Source organism: Tasmannia lanceolata, unplaced genomic scaffold (assembly GCF_043159265.1).
Source record: "Tasmannia lanceolata isolate RefF3 unplaced genomic scaffold, GAP_Taslan_0.1 ptg000008l, whole genome shotgun sequence".
Classification (NCBI taxonomy): Eukaryota; Viridiplantae; Streptophyta; class Magnoliopsida; order Canellales; family Winteraceae; genus Tasmannia; species Tasmannia lanceolata.
In genome coordinates, this window is record NW_027518685.1 from 12786971 (window position 1) to 12807880 (window position 20910).

The window sequence follows — 20910 nt, forward strand, 5'->3', positions numbered from 1 at the left end:
ACATTAGCTTATTATCCAATGGTGAGGGAGGCTGGAAGAGGGACATAGATATCGTAGGGGTTGAGCGAGGATAGGAAGAGGGACATAGATATCGTAGGGGTTGAGCGAGGATAGGGTGAGAAAAGCTTGAAAAACCACGAAACGAAAAGCTCTGCCCAAAATACGATCGTTTTTTAGACACTTCTCACCCTCCCCTCATTTGTGCACTCTCTAAGTCTCCCACCCGCACCACGCCATTCTCACCACTTGAAGAAACTAATTTATCATGAAAAACTTAGGGAAATGATATCTGCGCCAAAGTGTTTTGATAAACATGCGCTCCACTCGTCTGTCGTGTAGTATTTAAAGGGCTTTAAGAGCTTTTTCATAACCGTAATATCCTCTGACATCCCTTTAAATACTACACGACAGACAGGTGGAGCGCATGTTTATCAAAATACTTTGGCGCAGATATCATTTCCCAAAACTATCATGGTTGTGAGACATGGCCTAAAAAGTTTCCATGGGACATTTTTTTGGGGAAATGATAAATTCGCCCCCTTTTCTTTCCCGGCCACCCCCTTTAGTGTATCTATGACTTCTCTATTTTGCACTAGAAGCGGGTGGCCCAAGGGAGGGAAAGTGGGCCAAGATATCATTTCCCTCGTGATTGACTAGCCAAATTGGTTTCCCTTGGACAGTAGGGATGGGCAATGCTCCAAAAGTCCGACTTCACCTGATAATCCTAACCCTTTGATTGTGACTAGTAAATTAAGAAGTTTTTTTTATTTAGGAATGTCCACTTGTGGGGAGATTTTTGGTGATGGCTCATCCATTGCAAGACAAAAACAAGGGCGATTTGGTTCATCAAGAAGGTTCTCCTGAGTCTCCTCACTTGTCCCACGCTCGAATTTTCGAATATGAGATCTCTAGCTCTTTCTTGTGGGCATGTGTGCAAGAAAAAGGAGGGGGGTTAATTCTGTTTTCCATCAAATGACCAAAATAACCCTTATATGAGGCTCCGTTTCTTTTGACGAAAAATGAGCATAAAATAAATTTTAAGGGTGTAAAATTTCACCATTGGCTGCATTCGACCACTGGTGATATAGCTTTAGTGGTGACGGCATTTGAGAGAAAATTTAACCATTTAAAAGGGTAGTTCGGTCATTTGCAGCTTCGTCTTTATTTCCACAACAGAGTCCCGTTTTGAATGTGTTTTCCTTACTTAGGGAAGTTGATGTCGGCATATTTTATAACGAGACCACATACATGCGGGGTAGCAAAATGTAGACACCCCCGATTTTGCCTCTAGCAGCACTTTCTTATGATGGTGGGGTCTACCATGTCTAAAGTGCATATCTTCCTATGTTTAATCTCTTTTAGAGGGAGATATATCTCATTTTGAGGAATTCTAGACTGAAGGCTCTCCTATTGGTTGCATGATGGTGATGTGCAGCCAATAGGAGAGCCTTTTCACCTCTTTTTGCAACGGCTCCCTTCAGTTGACACTTCCTCATTTTACTATAATAAGATAGATTATTAGGAGTGAGGGGGTGGTGGGTGCACCCTTTCCTCATCTTAGGAAATCATTTTAATAAGCCCCCATAAAATGTAGGCCGGGGCCTTATAGATATATTGATACGCATAATGCTTACCAGCCTCTATTATATTCTGAATTTTATTGAATAATAAATATGTATAATGAAGTAAATAACAAGTGTAAGTGAAAATATCATAGAAAGCCTTAGCCCTTATCTAAGCTCCTACAAATGAATGGCTAAGACCAACCAATGCATACATTTTTAAAGAAAAACAATAGGGAAGTGATAAATCAACCTCCATATATCTTAAATCGACCCCGTATAAGGCAGTGAGAGATAGAGAGGATTGATTTAAGATATTAGGGGGTCAATTTATCACTGACCAAATGTAGATCTATTAATAAATCATTAATTCTCAGGGGTGCAACTTGGGTCGATTTTTGAGAATTCAGGTTGAGCTTTTACTATAAAATCAAGTGGAGTTCGGGTTTATTCCAATTAATTTTTTAGCAATGCTCAACCCCACGCGAACCAAGTTGCACCCTTACAAACTTTGACTTGGATTGTGTTTGTGCAGTCTCCTGAGCCTAGTATTAGGGGTGCAACCAGAAAATATCACAGGTTGGGCTGTGTTTGAGTTGGGTCGGGTTTGGGTTGAGGTGTCAGATTGACCAGACCAGCATCAAAACCTACCTGACTAATTATTATTTTTACCATTTTTCTGTTTTGTATTTTTTAGAACATAAAACCTTAAGGGGAAAGATATCACCCTAACCTGGCAACCCAACTCAACCAGACCTGAATTGGGAAATCGGGCAGGGTTCAGGTCGAAGGTTTAGAGCTCAGGGTTGGCTTCAATCCGACCCGAGTTGCAGCCGCCCACCTTATGTTTGAAGGGGTTGGGTTCATAATTTTAGGCTTTCCTCGGGTATTACTCCTACACAAATAAACCCGACCCAAATTTTACCCTCATTTAAAGTAGTTCAAAACATTGTTAAATAAAATAAAAAAACAATTACCCGAGAGAAGCAAATTTTGGTTCTCTTAGGCTACCATGATCATAAACCAATAAGGAGCCAATAAAACACCTCCCTAGTAAAACAAAGAAGGTTAGAAATTTCTTTACCTGTAATCTGAAAGTATCTTTTCAAAAACATCATCCTTATTTATTTTTTGTCACTTTTTTTTTTGGGATTTGTTAGGCAAAGCCATTTCGCTGCACTTTTGCTTGAGAGAACAGCCACATAGGCTTATTTTTCAGCAAATCTTGTCTTATTCATTTAATTCATCCAAGGTGGCAGTTCTCTCGTGCAAAAGTCATCTGCAAAATGACTTTATATAAGAAAACACAATAGACTACTGCCCATTGAAAACAAAATTTATTACAATTAATTATTTCATTATCCACAACCAATTTTCTTAACTCTTTTTGTTTCCTTAGGAGAACAATTTAAACGCTGTATTTTGCTCATGACCTTGATGAAAGGCTGAACTCAGTATTTCTGGAGCACTCACTCAAAATACATCAAATAGTTTTCTATTTCTCCTCATATTTTTATATTGACTTTCAGTTTTCCTTTACAAGAAGGGTTGATATTTTTCTTTACAATTCAATTTCAAGTTGCAGTAACACAGTTCACTTTGATCAGAGCATGCTTCTATAGTTTCCTATGCAAACTCTACACTATGAGTATGAACAGATTTAAGCTGCCATCAAGTAGGCTTCTCTTTCCCATAGTCAATGAGAAATGACCATCTAATAACAGATGCAGGATGAAAGAATGAAAGGCAACAAAGAATTATACTCGTTACCTTCTACGTTTCTTCTTCTCTGGTGTCTCATGTACTTGTGCTTTGATCCCATAGATCTTTAACTGAAAATTCTCGAATGCCTCGGAAATTGCTGCTACCTATATTCAAAAATTTAATTAATGACAGAAAAAATTTACAAGAGATATTTCCATTGGAAAAGAAAAATAACACGATCCGCAATTGCCTCTTTACTAACCAATTCAGGCTTTTTAGAGTATACTCTTACTATTCGATCTTGGTAATATGTGGGCAGCAAGTGACTGATCTGATCATTTGATATATGAAATTTCTCCTCGCTCTCATAATCCTGATAAATTGAAACCCATTATGCCAACAGTAATGAATTATCCATCCATAGGCAAAAGAAACATTTAATAAGAAATCAATCTGCTAAGAACCCAAAAGGGGTTCAGGTATTTATGGAAGTACATTTTAGTTTCAAGTAACAATAAAAAAACAAGTGAAGCATAAAAGCAGAAACATATATACATTTAAAGCCCTTTAAAACTCCACCATAATAAAAAATGGCTGATGCAACGACTATGGAATGATAGCTCGCAAGGTGCAAATGGCACTCACGGGTAATTAACTTTGTGAAATGGTCAATAATGTTGACGGAAGAATGAGGCAAACAACCTCAAGATTATATTTTGCCAAGAAATTTCAACACATTTTTTGTTCTCATGAAACACTGATTGGTGGAATGTGGAAATCATTCTGATTATAATGATACGGCGGTGAGGAGGTGAGGTGGGCTCCAAGATTAAATATAAGGGTGCAAAATCATGCAACTAGGTGAGTCTTTAAGTGGTTTTGCGGAATATCAGAGTGTAATATACGATGTGCTGCGGATGTGGATGGATGGATATGAACATTAAACAAAAATGTGCTTTGGATGTGACCCATGCTAGTTCCTTATTTGTGGACCGGCTGGGTCCTAGGTGCTCCCATCCTCCTCCAAGTTCCATAAAGGAACTTTGATAGGTTGAGCTTGGAAATCCTTACCCCACTGGGATTGGTGGAATACTTCCCAATCATATGAAAATTTGCAGAGATGGGTTTTCTTTTCTTTTTTGAGACGGTAAAAAGAGAACATATTAAGAGGCGAACCGAGCTGGTTCAAAACACAATACAGAAAAAGAGAGAAAAAGAAAATACAATATCAAGGATGGAGATAATCAAACCGCTCCATGCTAGGCCTAAATACACCACCCCTTGCTAGGGAGTCAGCATCTGAATTAGCTGATCTCCTCACATGCCTAAAGGTTATAAACGAGCCAAGAACTAAGTCATCAAGTTCCTCAAAGAAAGATAAAAAACGCCACGGAGAAGAAGCCGCACCCATAAGCCAGAGAATAACATTAGAGGAGTCCCCTTCCACTATCACCTTATCAAACACAGAATGATCCAAAAACTTGATCCCACAATGAACTGCTCTCACTTCCGCTTCATTAGAGTCCGCCAAGCCAATGGGGCCCGAGAAAGCCCAGAGAACATCCCCCTTGGAATCTCTGCATAAACCCCCAATCCCTGCATAACCAGGATTGCCAAGAGATGATCCATAGAAATTCAGTTTTAACGTTCCCTCAGGAGGAGGGAGCCAGGGTTGAATAATTTTGACTTTGCTAATCCCCTCCTTGCAAATAGTCTGCCAACCTTCCCAAAGATCATACGCTGAGACGAAATGAAATAGAGGAATGCTTCTAGCCCAAGAAATAACCGCTGAAATGATCTTAATAAATATCCAGTAAGACGATTTTGCCACACCGTCAAATACTCGGGAATTTCTTTCCTTCCAAATGAACCACCATGAAGCCACGATACACATCTTCCACAGCGACTTACCCTTTCTTTTCCAGGGGAACCATTCCCAACTTTTAATAAAATCTGATATGGTGTTAGGGGGAGCCCAAGATACCCCAAAGCGAGATAGAATAAAACCCCATAAATCTCGAGCAAACTTATAGTGAATGAATAGATGATCAATGGATTCGCCCTCCGAAAAACATAAAGGACAATGGTTGACCAAAATCATCCCTCTCTTCCGCAAAAAATTCTATTGTCTGGATACGACCACAACATACTGCCCACGCGAAAAAAGAGACCCTCGGCGGGCAAGAAAACTCCCAGATCGAAGCAAAAGAAAACTCAACCTCGCTACACACCAAATGATGATAGAAGGATTTAACAGAGAAAAAACCGGATGAACACCAAAACCAAACACGGGAATCAACCCCTCTCCTCTTAATATAACACTCTTCAATCAAGGCCATCAACTCAAGGACTGAATTCAGCTCTCTATCAAAAAAGTTTCTTCTGAACAGCGGCTTCCAAACCACTACCGAGTTCACCCTCTCAAAGCAATCCGCCACCCATCCCATCTTTTGAGAAGACACCAGATACAGATCAGGGAATAATGCCCTAAGAGGAACTGCCGAACACCACGTATCTGACCAAAAGCGGATTCTATCCCCAACATAAACCTTAAAGCGAATACCTTTGGAGAATAGAACCTCAACCTTCAAAATATCCCGCCAAACAGTTAGACCCTTGAACTTAAAATTATCCGCAGTACACCAATTCCCCTCCCTCAACCCATATTTGCTCCCTAATACTTTTACCCATAAGGCAGAAGGTTCTACCCCAAACCGCCACAGTCACTTTCCCAACAAAGCCGTGTTAAAGGCTTTTATTCTCCGAATTCCTAACCCTCCATTTTTCAGACGGAGGCACACAAAACTCCATTTAACCAAGGGAATTCCACCAGAGGAATGAGAGCCACCCCACAAAACCTCCTTTGGATCTGTTCAATTCTAATAACTACACTCACAGGGCATTTGAACAAAGAGAGAAAATAAATCGGAATGTTTGATAAAACTGCTTTGATGAGAACTAACCGCCCTCCTTTAGATATCAAATTACGTTTCCAGGAGTCAAAACGCCTCTCCACTCTATGAATGATTGGATTCCAAAATAGTTTATTCGGTAAGCAGGCAAAGAATTCAAAGAGCACCCCAGGATCCTTGCAAAAACAGAAGCTTCGGAAGAAGGAACATTTATAACATATAACCCTGACTTCGAAAAATTAGATCTTTGGCCTGAGACCATCTCATAACACCTTAAGACCGCTTTAAGATTCAATATCTGAGAAAACACTGGGGCACAGAATAGCAACGTATCATCTGCGAATTGAAGGAGCGAAACCTCCACTTTATTACTTCCAATTAAGAACCCTTCAAAAAGACTCAACTCGCTACCTTTTCTCAAAAGCCGGCTAAGAGACTCCGCAACAATCACAAAGAGAAAGGGGGATAGAGGATCCCCTTGCCTCAACCCCCTAGATGATTTGAAAAAACCTTTGGAAGAGCCATTAATGAGAACTGAGAACCAAGCAGAAGATACACAAGATCTGATCCAACCTCTCCACCGAGAACCAAAACCCATTTTTCCTAGACTATAGTCCAGAGACTCCCACTCAACCCGATCATAAGCCTTTTCCATATCAAGTTTACACAAGACCCCTCCTTGACCGCTTCGCCTGTAGGCATCAATAGCTTCGTTTGCAATGAGAGAACAATCCAGAATTTGTCTTTTATTAACAAAAGCGCTTTGACTATCTGATATTATTGAAGGAAGAACTAATTTGAGACGATCCGCCAAAACTTTTGCCAATACTTTATATAAACAACCGACTAAGCTTATCGGACGAAATTCCGACACCTTTGAAGCCCCCTCTACCTTTAGTATTAGGGTAATGAAGGTTGCCCCAGTACCTTTGTCTAGGCAAGCCCTTCAAAAAATTCTTGAAAAAATCTCATCAGGTCTGATTTAACAACTTCCCAACAAGCTTGGAAAAAAGCCAGACAGAATCCATCCGGACCAGGAGCTTTGTTTTTAGCCAAGGAAAATAAACCTTTCATGACTTCCTCCTCAGTAAAAGGGACTTCCAAGTTTGCGGCTTCCTCCAAACTTAAACTGTCAAACTCCACCTCTTGCGGTATAGGGCGAAGGATACCATCAGAAGAATACAGAGCCTTGAAAAAGCTAAGAATTTTTGCTGTAATTACCCCCTTGTTTCTAACTCTCTCCCTTGCCAAAACCAAAGATTCAATTCGGTTCCTTCTCCTATGAGCACTAGCCATAGCATGGAAGTAAGCAGTATTTTTATCGCCCTCTACAATCCACTTAACTCTAGATTTTTGACGCCAAGATATTTCTTCCTGAAGCAGCAAACTATTATGTTCTTGGCTGACCCTTCCTAACTCCTCCCAAACCTCTTTCGAAGCCAAACCAGATTCTCCTAGAGCATTTAATTCTAACATACGATTCTCCAACCATCGCTTCCTCCCATGATCAAGCAACTTTCTCTCGACCCAAGCTTTCAATTTTGCCTTAACATATCTCAGTTTGTTACCAATAACTATGTCAGCTGGGCCTACCGAATGACAAGAAGACCACCACCCCCCTAATCTCTCCTCCATCTGGAAAGACTCCAACCAAGCAATCTCAAATCTAAAAGGAGAAGGACCCCACGATTCCATTCTAGGATCTAATAGAATGGGACAGTGATCAGACACCAAATGAGGAAGCGCTTTCTGAAAAACCTCTAGAACGAGTTCCAACCACTTCCCAGAAATCAAGAATCTATCCAGCCTGCTTCTACTCTGCCCTCTGACCCAAGAGAAAGATGCACCACCCAAGGGAAGATCAACTAATTCATTGTCTGCTATAAAATCAGAGAAAACCTTCATGTTATTAGTGACTCTATTACACCCTAACCTCTCCCCTACTTCCTTGATTTCATTGAAATCACCCCCAATACACCAGGGATGAGAACAACATTTTCTTACCTTAACCAATTCCTCCCAATAAAGGCCTTTTTCGGTTGTTGAAAAAGGACCATAGACTCCAGAGAAGAGCCATTCAGACTTATCCACCACCTTTTGAAGAGAAACTGATAAGGAGAATTCTCCAGACCACACCTCCTTACGAGACCAACTAACATTATCCCAGGCTAACAGCAAACCTCCGGACGCCCCTTTAGAAGCTAAGAAAACAAAATCCCACTCTTTTTTAAAACCCATACTTCTGATAACTAATGGAGGCCAATTTTGTTTCCTGAAAGCAAACAACCTCTGGCTTCCAAACTTTTAGCAATTCTTTAACCTGTAATCTTTTCTCCTGGGACCCCAGTCCATTTACATTCCAAGATAGAATCTTCATAATATCACTTAATTAAAAGACAACTTCCCCAGTCTAGCACCTGAAGATCTTCCTTTCTTCTTCGAGGGAAAGCTCTTCCCACTAGATCCCGAATCATAATTAATATTCGATTTTAATCTAAGTAATTCCCTATCCATTCTTCTCGAAGTAGAATCAGCATACCCATAAGAGCAAGAATTCCTACCAACATCTCGTTGTTCCGCTACCTGAATTTCAGCTCTATACACTTCCTCAGGACCCGCAAAAACCAACCCCAATTTCTTACTTGTGCACAAGGTATGATCAACCATGAACTCATCCAGATCCTTTCAAAGGTTCAACACAGGGAACATCCCATAATTTCCACCAAGATGAGAGGACGCCATCAACAGAGAGGAAGATTTCACCTGACTGCAGAAACGTGAATGGAAATTATGATTGACTCCCCCAGCAGAGAACACGACTAAGAATCGAAAAGGATACTCCCTATGAGAACTAAAAATACGATTCACCAACCCACACATACCACTAAGGTCAATCAAAAGAATCTTAGGGCCACAGAGCCAAGGAAAACAGAATCCTTTCTTAGTAATCAAAGAACAGGTTCGATCCACACCATCTTGCCCAAACAACACTTCACGCGAATCCCATCGCACCAAATTAACACCGATGGACACAACAACATCCTCTGAATCCCCCTCCTCTACCCGATCCTCTTCAAAAACCAGGCGAGCACTTATCCCACTCGCAAGGATCCTATCGTGAAAGCTTTCCTGAGACCGAGAATGGCTTAAGAAGGACGAAGAAAGAATTTCATGGTTAACACTGCCAAAGACATCGATTTGGGGATTTTCTCCAGGGGAGCAAAGAGACATCTCCCTCTCATTACAGGAAGGGTGAAACCGATTAGAACTAACCTCAGAAAATAAAGCATTGGGCGACTGACAACCAAGGCTCAAATCATCTTCCGAGAAAGCCCAACGCAAAGGCCCAGAGGAAAAGTCTGGAGACAAAAATATCTGAGATTTTTCAGGCCCACTCACTTGATCGCCAAAAATTAAAGAGGGCTCTTTTATCAAAGCATCAGATGAAGAGACATTGAGAAAGACCAATTTATGGCTTCTTCGCGGGGAGAGAGCAGATATGATGTCTTCAAAACTATTAATAAAAGAAGAAGCGGGCCCCGCTCTAGAAGAGGTAGGACAATCAAAGCCACACAAACTTCGCCACCTGTAGCCTTCTGGAGACCCCGATTTTTGAAATTCAAAAAATCCGCCATCTGTTCCGGTGCTAACTTGCACACTAAGCGGCGCATCATAGATCTGGTGGCTAAAGTGCACTGATTCCACCGTCCCTACCACCCCATCAGAGACTCCATGCTCGGTCTCCAAGGTCTGAGCTTCTGCGATGACATAAATGTCGTTCAAAACATTAAAAGGAGCATTTACTGGTATTAAAAGAGCGTCATCTTCTTCTTCTTCATAAAGCTCTTCATTTCCAAATATTGCTGAATCCCCACCCTCTTCAATCCTCTCGAAACTGGAATCCCCATGAATATCAACTCCCACAAAGGAATTAGCACCGACTTCTTCAATCGATTCTTTTAAAGCAAGAACCCATCGGATGGTTCCATCAAGAGATACTTGAATCGAAATCTCCTTGCCTGGAACTCCAGACGAGATAACAAGAATACGCCCTTTTTCGTAGCCATTTCCAGCGAAGCATGAAGGGTCCACTTCCACAATCTTACCGATTTTTTCCCAATTCGCCTGAAGTTATCCTCACACCAAGCTTCTGGCGGAACTCCTTCAATACTCCACTAAAAAGGGTTGTCTTCTTTTGGAAATTTGTCACCCCACACCCTAAGGTCAACAAAAGGAGAGGTCACTGCATTTTCCAGCACAATATGATCTGAGATCTGTTTATCCCTCTTGGAATGGAGATCTGAACTTCCAGTTCTGCAATTTTGTAGACCACCACCCCCTCCTTCATATTACTCTTCCGAGATAACCAAGACTCCAAAGCCGCTAAATTCCCAGACCAACCCTCGCAAAGATTTCCCCATAAGCCCATATCAGCGTTGCTGATCGATTTAAGAGGAACCACCTCAATATTAAATGCCATACCTTCCGAAGTGGAGGGATAGATCTTCTCCACGCTCGGAACAAGTAATGGCTTTTCCAGACCATCGAACCTGGACATCTCTTTCGACTTGCCTTCTGGTTGAGAGGAGAAATTAAAATCCAACCTTGACCAGAACTTGTTACATTTCCAGCATTTCACTCGTTTTCTGAAGTTTCTAAAGCCACATTTACAACACCTCCAGTCCCCCAGTAGCCCAATCTTTCTTCTCCTGAGGACACTTTCAAATCGTCTAACATTTTTGTTTTTAACATTAGACCACTCAGAATCTGCACCATAATTCATAACTCCCGCCCGAAAGCCACCTTCATTGCCCAGAGGAACCAAATTAGCTCCCGACGCAACTGATTTTCCGATACCATACCCAACAACAGACTCTGCTTCCACTCTCCACATTTCCAACAGACCACACAAGAAGCCAAATAGCTAGTATTTTGAAACAACCAAGGGTGCATTATACTGATCTCTTCTTCTCCCTAGAGTTTTTTGTCCTAACGCATCCAACCGCTGAGATGGGTTTTCTTTGGTCCCATTGGTGTTGCAAACTCCAATATGACAGAGATGATGGCACACTGCTTGTTGACATGGCCAAGCTCAATACTTTATGTGATTCCCTTATTATTATTCCGAGGATGTCTGATGGGGACCATCGTTAGGGCCATATTTTAATTTTTAAGGGTGTTTTAGGTGCCTTTTACGTCCTTTAAGTTATAGTAGGGGTATTCGAGTCGTTTTACATCAAAATAGCTTGAGTTCTTTGAGTAATGTATGTATTAAAGAGTCCCCACATGTGTATTATGGGATTTTTTAGTAGGAGCAAGAAAGGGGGTATCTTGGTCCAAAAGTATTAGGTTTCCTTTAGGGTTTTAGAACTTTCAAGCTCTTCTTCCTCCTATATATTGTAAGCCTTAGAGCACTTTTCAACAATTCAATGCTATGTTATGTTATAATGATTGAACAAAGAGTTTGAAAGTTTCTTCTCTTTTGTGGATGTGATGTCTACTCTTTCAAAGGTGCGATGCCCTGTTCTTCCCTATGGTGCAATGCCTAGGAACCCCTTGGTGCGATGCCTTGGATTTTTAGTTGGTGAGATTCTAACCTTTCTATTTCTCTCTTTCATATATATATTTTTTTGGTTTTCTCTCATAAACTACCTTCCCAGGAACCCAAAACCTCCATTAATCTCACCTTGCATTATTTTTTCATCCAGCTACTACCCAAAACCCTAAAATATCCATTAAAAAAACAATTCAATTGTAGAAACATCATTCAAATCCATCCCTATCCCGTGTCTCACTCGTTTTGTCCCAAAACCCATTTTCACCTTCCCGGTATGCTTTGAAAGCTTCCAAAAATATGTCTGCACCACGCCAAACCTATCCTAAACCCCGTAGAATTATTTCCCCAACCTATTCACCTATTTTAGGAGCCAACCCCTTAATTTTACCCGTCGTTTTCACCCATTGTCCTTTTCAAAGAATCGTCTTACATCAGATTTGGTATTAAAGTGAAGTATTATTTCAACATTTGATCGTCCTGCATCAATGTCTAAGGGTTGTGTCTTAGAGATTTGCAGATGTTATTAAAGGAGATCATAGACCTTATTGAGGGGACAGTCCCTTGTTTTCAGCATATTTGTAAGTCAGCGACCAGAGAAGCATATGATTTAGAATGAGGTGTGCCTCCAGGGGTATTCTTGTGATTGATGACTAGTATCCTATATCTGATCCACCTTGAATTTTTTTCCTTTATTTCAGATTTGATGCAGGTCTATTGCTCGGCCTTCTCAGCCTTTCTGTATCTTATTTTTTTATTCTTTTAATAAATCATCTTCACCATTCAATAAATAAACATGCAACTTCACTGTAGGCAGGTGATAGAATATTATAATTCTTGACATGGGCCCTAGATTTTAGAACAAACGGACTGTTTTTTTTCTTTACCTGCTAGATGATAGAAGACCTGCTAGTTGATAGAAGTGTCAAAACCCTTAAAAAGGTAGGTCACTAAGGCGAAAATAGAGTAGCCTGACTAATAAGCAATGTGATGTAGGCATCAAGAAAGGGAGAAGCATAGGAGGACACGCATACCATGGCCAGGAGAAGAGAAAACAAAATGTAAGATACATTGAACAACCATAAATAAGGAACGAGCAGCCAATAAGTGGTTGGAAAAAATGGACAGCATGGGCAATGTCAGTCAGATCAAGTGATTCCATAAGGCGATAACAATTAGTGACCTATATCAGGTCAAGAATGAAGGAGCTCACCACGGTGCTTAGGATGCTTCCCTATGAGTACAAATAGCTCAGAAGCTTATTGATTTGTCAGATGAGCCTTCAAAACATGATTGTAAGCATAGATTGACCAACCCTTTCCTCAGTCACCCAGGTTCAGTGTACCGAGTTGCTCAAGAAAGAAGAAAGCAAGCAATGAAGGGAAACTTTGGCTAGCATGTTCCATTGAGTATGGAGGCACATTGAGATCTGTGACTTCAATACCGAGAAAATACTGAATGTCTCAAGGCACTGTTGCATCATGGGGTGGTTTAGTAATTTTGTAATTGGTATTTAATATTTCTTTAAATTTAAGTGAGGTGTTTGTTTTATTACTTATGTAACATACTTCATTTTTTGTTAATGAGAAATAATGTTTTTAGGTTACAATAATTTTTACATGGTGAGCACTAAAGAAGTTTGAAACTGAGCTCCCATGTTGGTGGTGCAAAAGCAAATCTGACCTCCATTCGCTTCAATTCAAATATTTTCATCGTTTAATATCCCTCAAGTTTTTCTACACATAAACGTAGTCTACACAGAATTCTTTATTTTCTTTTCTTCAAAACTAAATCATCTAAACCAGTATTTGTAGATAAAACTAGGGGTGCAACTTGGGCGGGCTCAAGCCGAACTCGACGGGTCGGGTTCGGGTTGAGGGCTTGGGCAACCCGACCCGAGTCAACCCGACATTTTTAATAATTTTTTTATTTTTTTAACTTGAAATCTCAGGTTGGGTCAGGTTGAACTTGGGTTGGGTTGGCAAAAAGGGTTCCTCGGGTCGGGTCGGGTTGAACCTCGTCGGGTTGAAACTTGGGTCGGGTCGGGTCGGGTTGGCTTCAACCCAACCCGACCCGACCCGACCCGAGTTGCACCCCTAGATAAAACCCACTTTTTTGAACCATAATCTTCTCTTTCAAAACTTTCCCAAGTAGTAAAATTTTCCCAAAATAAGATTTCCATGACTAGCAATCTCAGACAAACCTTCTGTTCTCTGGATTGTTTCTTCCATCTATAAATTCTAGCTTGTCCTAACCAACATGGGATTTTCTGTAATAAAGGTGCCACCATACCAGATATAATGGGTGCTAATACTCTTTGTAAATGTGAAACAACCAGTTACTCCAAAAGCTTAAGCTGTTGGAGAAGACGATATTTAATCTTTTATGCTTTAACAGTAAACAGTAAGAAATATTTTAAAACCTAATCTTAATTATGTTGAAAATAATTTCAGAGGTACATTCAACAGAACATAATAGGAAACAAACCAAAATGGATTTTAGAGAAGAAAAGAAAAATTTTAGTACCTGGAAAAAATTGATGCTGGAGAAGGCCAGACATGCACAGAAAAGAAAGAATATGTTAGTGCCTACATGTCAAAGGGCACAAATCCTCTGAAGAATATCAAGAGAGAAAAAATTACAACTTCATCAAACACATGATCTTTGCATTCTTCAAATACCTTTCAAGAGGGTTATCCTTTCCACGAGTCAAATCGATCTTCACATTGCTAACAGCAACATCCTCTTCCCTTAGCGTTACTCCAGTAGTTTTCTACGGTATATTTCAAATTTGGTCAAATGGATTGCTCAGAACCTAAAAATGAATTTTAAATACCAAAAACTTGAGTAGAGAACATAGTAATGTCGCCAGGATAACATATTGACCTGGGAGCAAACAATGTCTTGTGGAGAGATGTCTTTGAAGTGCTCTAGTTTATCCTTGGGAACAGCATACTCATTACAAAACTGCAACAAAGAACACCTTGCAGTGATAGAATTAATATTGCCCAGTACAATATGTAAACAATTACCCAAGAAATATCTAATATCAAGTGTCTTTGACATGCCCCTGCATCATATTATGTGAATAAGCAAACTTTGACGATGCAGTAGTACCTGGTAAATATCCCTTCTACGAATACGTGAGATTAGATCCCTAGACTCCTTCAGTTCTTGTTCCGGAGCTGTTTCAATAGTCTTTAATATCGTGTCATCTAACTGGAATTGCCAGAAAAGAATAAAAAACATCAGTGCTTTCTGAATATGAGCAGTAAATTAACTATCCGTATAATTTTCCACACAATTTTAATAAAACCTTCCAGTATTGAGCCGGATCATTAATGAAACTCGAAATTTTTAGATAGGCATTTGCTTTTATAAGTGCATCTACAAACATGAGCTCCATTGCCTGCAAAGGAATAGTGGCAATTAGACCATTTGCAGAACTTAAGATATACTTAACATCAGAATAAGGAACACAACTCGAAACATTTGATGTTAGACTTGTAACTATTGGATAAGGATTGTAAGAAACAGAGAGTATGAGCCGTATTATACCTTTACTTTTGCATGTGTATAGACAATGCGATAAAGATCAGCCCGGGTGGTAAATAATTTGTTGACAGTAAGGTCTGGTCAAAATTCTTTAATGTAAGCAGGGGAGAAAACTTGATTGTTAAATAAAAAAATGATATCAAGTTATCAACAAAGCACTAACATTCCTTGGCACGATAGCATATTTCATCACCCATAACCCGCATGTTTTCCATTAATCTGCAAGCAACAAAAAGAAAATAGGTTTGCAGAAGTTCTACATTTGACAATTATAATCCCACATTTCACATATGTAAAGAAGAAAATTTAAGTGTTTTTGCAGATGTAACTCTATTGTGCAATGTATTCTACTTGTATTGCTAGTTTAGAAACTCATAATTCTTACAACTTATCTGAAATTGAGGCCTAATTAATAGTTTTAGGAGTTAATCTGCTTGTAAGTCAAGGAGTCAAAAAATATCTGGTCAAGTGAAACTCAAAAAGGGGGAAGTCAGTGATTTCTAAGCTTTAATTAGTATCTCAAGGGACTTAGCTGAAGAAATAATCACTACAGAAATGACAAAGACTGCATACTTGATATGTCAGCTGTACCAAGAACAGTCAAGGCTGACAGTCTCTTAAGTTCTCCCACCAGCATGCTATAGACTAGAGATTGCGTATAAGCACAACATCACAACGGTAGCCTTCTTACTAGGAGTTATGAAGAGAACATGTGGGTCAAAATATAAGTACAAGCAGACATGCCTTTTGCCTCATTTTTTTTGGTGCCAAGTGATGTATCAAGGGCATGTTTTTGAGATTCATGGTTTCTAAAGGGCATTTACTGGTCTTGTAATTCAACATTTTACTTGGGATATTTTAATCATCACGCTTTTTCTTCAGAGTTTCTGAGATGCATGGTTTCTTTAGGGCATGCGTGGGGGTCAGTGTTTCAAAACAAGGATGCGGGTCAAAATGTGGTCGAAGAAAATCCTAGTCGACTCGGCACGACGCGGTCGAGTACTCAGTTGATGCGACTGAGTAGTCGGTTGACACTGTCATAACTCGGCAGAGTCGGTGGAGTTTTAATTAACTATGTAGAGCAAAACTCGGAACACGGCCAAGGGAAAAGCGAGTCGACTCGGGGGAGTACAGGATGATGCGGGGGAGGTGTAAAACTATGGGTCAAAGTACTCAAATGGCATAACATGCTCCACATGTACAATTTTAGATCAAGGGCCACCAATATTTGGCGTCCATCAAGGATCTGGGAGATCTTGTTTTTTACAAATTGTTCTTTTGATACAGGACTGTGTCAGTCTTGATTAACAGAGACTGAGACCCTCTATACATGTGACACTTTCGTATGCTGATATTCAAAAAGATCCTAATAGCATCAATTCTTAAATAGGAAATGATATTCCCTCCCCCCTTTTGTAGGTAAAGTAAAATCATTTTCAGGAAAAACAAACAAAAGAGAGTAGACATATCATTTCTTTTCTTAACTAGTTAAAAACATTATCCAGACTTGTGAGGGCTCAAATCCATGTCAACTAAAAAAAACAAGTATTCAACCAAGTCAACTGGATCTTTTTTACAATACAGAAAAGGTAATTTGTTAAAAACAAAATGACAAAAATAACATCAACCCCTGGTAGTCCTTCCTGCTCCTCATTTTCAAGACAAAAATTTGACTACCTTTTCTCTTCGTCCTCCCTTACCTCTTCTTCCTCCCAAAACCCTAACAGAGATTCTTCTTCCTCCAAGTCTCCATTGCTCGGATGTAGGGGTTCAAGGTGGGTGACAGAAACCCCAGCTCCGCTTTTCGGATTGCAGTGGATTATTCTCAACACAGAGATCACCCTATATTTCTACCTTACATCTGGCGTTCTCCTCTTTCTCAGTTGTTTCTTCATCGCCAGATGCAACAACAAGCACCATATTCTTCAAGAATTTGAGGCTGCATTTTGAAGCTCCAATTCCAATACTTTTGAATCTTGATTGTCTGATACTATTCCTTGCAATTTCAGTAGAATTTCCTGCAATTCAGCCAAATCAGTGATGTAAGCTCCTGTTCCTCCACAAGCTTGCGATTGGGCGCAGAGAATCACAAAAGCCAATTTGAATAGTTGCAGTAGTTGCAACACTTGGATCTATCATTCAAGAGATTTACAAGAGTGGTGTCGAATTTCTTCTCTTCAAAAGGATTACAGTCTTGAACCTCTCCGAGTTCTCTTCACATTTATCGTAAATTCACTGACAAATCTAATGAATCAGTTTCATTGACTCCGAGAGACGAACCATCCTAGGAAAGACCTCTTCCAGAACAGCAGATTATGCATCTTTCAGGGAAGAAAAATTGCCTAGAATGGCCTCTGGGGACATGAGGATTGTTTCAGTGGCCCGGAAAGGTTGGATTTGAGGTCTTCAATGGGCCCAACCAGTCAGGGTTGAATGGGATGTCACCCATCTCAAAGGACAATAGCAAGAGGGCAGTTTTAGATTAAGCTTTAGAAAGAGAGGAGATAAGTAGGAGGAAGAGAACGAGCATCTAGGAGAAGGGGGTGTGGTGGTCATTTCAAAGGACAATAGTAGAAGTAACACAATGATAATATATTAGAATACTAGTAGGAAAAAGTAAAAATCAGAAAGACAAGTAAATATGGGTTTACTGAATTAAATGACATAGTGCATGTGTGCATGATCAGATAGGTTGATCAAGCTGCTCTAGGCACAGTTTTAAATTTCCTCCAAATGTTTTTGATTCCATACCCAACGAAACGAAATCTCAACAAATTCCTTCCACGTCATTATTTCTACTGAAATTCCCAAAATTTTGATTGAAATTCTCGACCAAAATGGTTGGAATGACAAAAAATGGAAAGATGTTTTGAATTGCATCTCATTAATATAGAGAATGATATTTGGTAGCCAACATCATTGAACAGTACAACAAAGTAACCGTATCCTATGCATGGGATGTCAGATCGGCATGTGACCCATAAAAGCTCGTAACTCTATGTAGTATTGACATAGATTTGGGGTCCTTGGAGGGGAGACTGGTCATTGGACTTATACTTCATTACATTATACTTCTTTATTGACTTCACTGATCTAGACATGTGTGACAATGCATGTCACTAGGTGTTCGATGTGATTAAGCCATTATGGATAACTTTCTTGCATATATGATGCTTTCTAAGTATGTATTTGTGGTTATTCTAGGATTTCCCATAGTTTCATTTTAAAATTTCATCATTTGCATATGTTTCCATACGTTTTCGTGATTTTACAAGATTTTTACCGAAATTTCCAGCAAAATCGAAATGTTTCTGTGTTCGACTGAAACCGAAATGTTTCTGTGTCCGTGCCGACCAAAAACAAAACTGAAATTTAAAACCTTGGCTCCTGGTAACAAGTTGTAACAATCAGAAAAAGGCAGCTGCAAGGAACTGTTAAGTGATCCACCAGCTCAAAGTTCCGAACAGCTTGTCCGAGGCCAATGACCAAGTTATTGCAGGGTACATAAATAATCTACCGATTCCAATATAAGATCAAGTTTCCTTACACTAAATATGTGTATTGACTTGCATTGAAGATTGAAACATAACTGAATTGAGGGCCAATGTCAAAGACCTAATCCCCTACTAAAGAAGGTAGATTAGGACATGGTTGACGTGTGGCTAATAAAACTATAAATGGATATATTATCGAATGGTTACTGTATGGAATTGTGGACCCATCCAATGAATGTCCTAAAAGGGTAAACATGGTGGAGCAAGATGACGGTAATGCTGAAGATTGGGTACATTGAAAAAATGATGAAGATCCTAATGAGAAGGTGATGGATATGCCTTTTCAAAAGAAGGGCAGCGGAAGCAAATGAAGGAGAATTTGGACTCATTTATCGTGCACTAACCATTCCAGGAAGGAAAAAATAATATGGAGATAGTCAGTTGTGGGCGAGCATCATTTGGACTGGACGTACAACCAATGAGACTCGTGTTCAAAGTAGTCATTGATGCGTGGTGAAAAAGATTTGCATATTGTTAGAATGAGTTATTACACTAAAGGTATAATCGTCCTCGCACATATTTTCCCTTTTATATAAATACATAAGTGAGGGGAAGGTCTCCCAACTCACATTTTTCGCTTCTCTCATTTCCCTCTGCAACATGGTATCAGAGCCAGGTTTTCTGATCCTTAGGGACCGCCATTCACCACCACCCTCTCTCTCTCTCTCTCTCTCTCTCTCTCTATATATATATATATATATATATATATATATATATATATATATAGAGAGAGAGAGAGAGAGAGAGAGAAAACGGTTTCTACACACAAGTGTAGATAAGTTATCTACACACTAGCTTAAAATACAGTGGAAGGCATATTGTTTGGGTGATTCAAACCATTCATGTGATTGGCCCTCACATAGATAGGGTGTCCACAAAAAATCAGCTCCATAGGATCATCCCAACCTAACCCTTCGAACCGTGGAGGCAAAAAATGGACAAACTTGTGAAGGTTTATACACGTCCATTTTACCTCCACAAATCGTAGGGTTGGGATGATCCTATGGAGCTGATTTTTTGTGGACACCCTATCTATGTGAGGGCCAATCAAATGAATGGTTTGGATCACCCAAACAATATGCCCTCCACTGTATTTTACGCTAGTGTGTAGATAACTTATCTATACTTGTGTGTAGAAACCGTTCTCTCTCTCTCTCTCTCTCTCTCTCTATATATATATATATATATTAATATATATATATATACATACATATATGAGGAAAGTGTTTCTAGTCGGTCGGCTAGAGAACCTTCTCTAGTCCGCCAACCAAAAAACACAGTGGGCCCACATTATTTGGATAATCCAAAACATTCATTTCATAGGCCCTGGCATAGATAGGGTGTGCCCAAAAAATCAGCTGCATAGGATCATCCTAACCTTTTGATTTGTGGAGGTTAAAAATGGACAGATTTGTGGAGTTTATACGCGTCCATTTTAACCTCCATAAATCGAAGGGTTTGGATGATCCTATGGAGATGATTTTTAGGCACATCCTATCTATGTCAGGGCCCATCAAATGAATGCTTTGGATCATCAAATAGCGTGGGCTCACTGTGTTTTTAAACTCCACTGTCCATTTTTAACCTCCACAAATCAAAGGGCTAGGATGATCCTATGGAGCTGATTTTTTGGGCACACCCTATCTATGCCAGGGCCCATCAAATGATACTTTGGATCATCCAAACAACATGGGCCCACTGTGTTTTTTGGTCGGCGAACTAAAGAAGGTTCTCTAGCCGACCGACTAGAAACACTTTCCTCTCTCTCTCTCTCTCTCTCTCTCTCTATATATATATATATATATATATATATGAGAAAAGTGTTTCTGCGCAGCTGCTCAGATAGCTTATCTGAGCAATTGCTTCAAAAACTCATGTGTTTTTTGGTCGGCGGACTAGAGAAGGTTCTATAGGCGACCGACTAGAAACACTTTCCTCTCTCTCTCTCTCTCTCTCTATATATATATATATATATATATATATATATGATAAAAGTGTTTCTGCGCAGCTGCTCAGATAGCTTATCTGAGCAGTTGCTTCAAAAACTCATGTGGCCCCACATTTTTGGG

The 20910-nt window shown here is 39.8% G+C and overlaps 1 protein-coding gene across 2 annotated transcripts in view; it reads right to left on the reverse strand.

The window, feature by feature from the left end:
• Positions 1-3033: 3033 nt before the first annotated feature.
• The window catches only part of LOC143884406 (uncharacterized), a 38595-nt gene continuing 20718 nt past the window's right edge, over positions 3034-20910 (reverse strand). Inside the window, exons 11-19 of one of the 2 annotated variants that reach the window (XM_077387952.1) lie at positions 15451-15506; positions 15291-15364; positions 15049-15141; positions 14850-14951; positions 14619-14699; positions 14414-14505; positions 14259-14274; positions 3559-3639; positions 3034-3430 (exon numbers count right to left, since the gene is read on the reverse strand). In XM_077387952.1, coding sequence (XP_077244067.1) covers positions 3329-3430; positions 3559-3639; positions 14259-14274; positions 14414-14505; positions 14619-14699; positions 14850-14951; positions 15049-15141; positions 15291-15364; positions 15451-15506 — 697 coding nt within the window. In that variant the 3' untranslated portion in view covers positions 3034-3328. Of the gene's footprint in view, positions 3431-3528; positions 3640-14258; positions 14275-14413; positions 14506-14618; positions 14700-14849; positions 14952-15048; positions 15142-15290; positions 15365-15450; positions 15507-20910 lie in introns of both variants that reach the window. The other variant, XM_077387951.1, reaches the window with a different exon arrangement.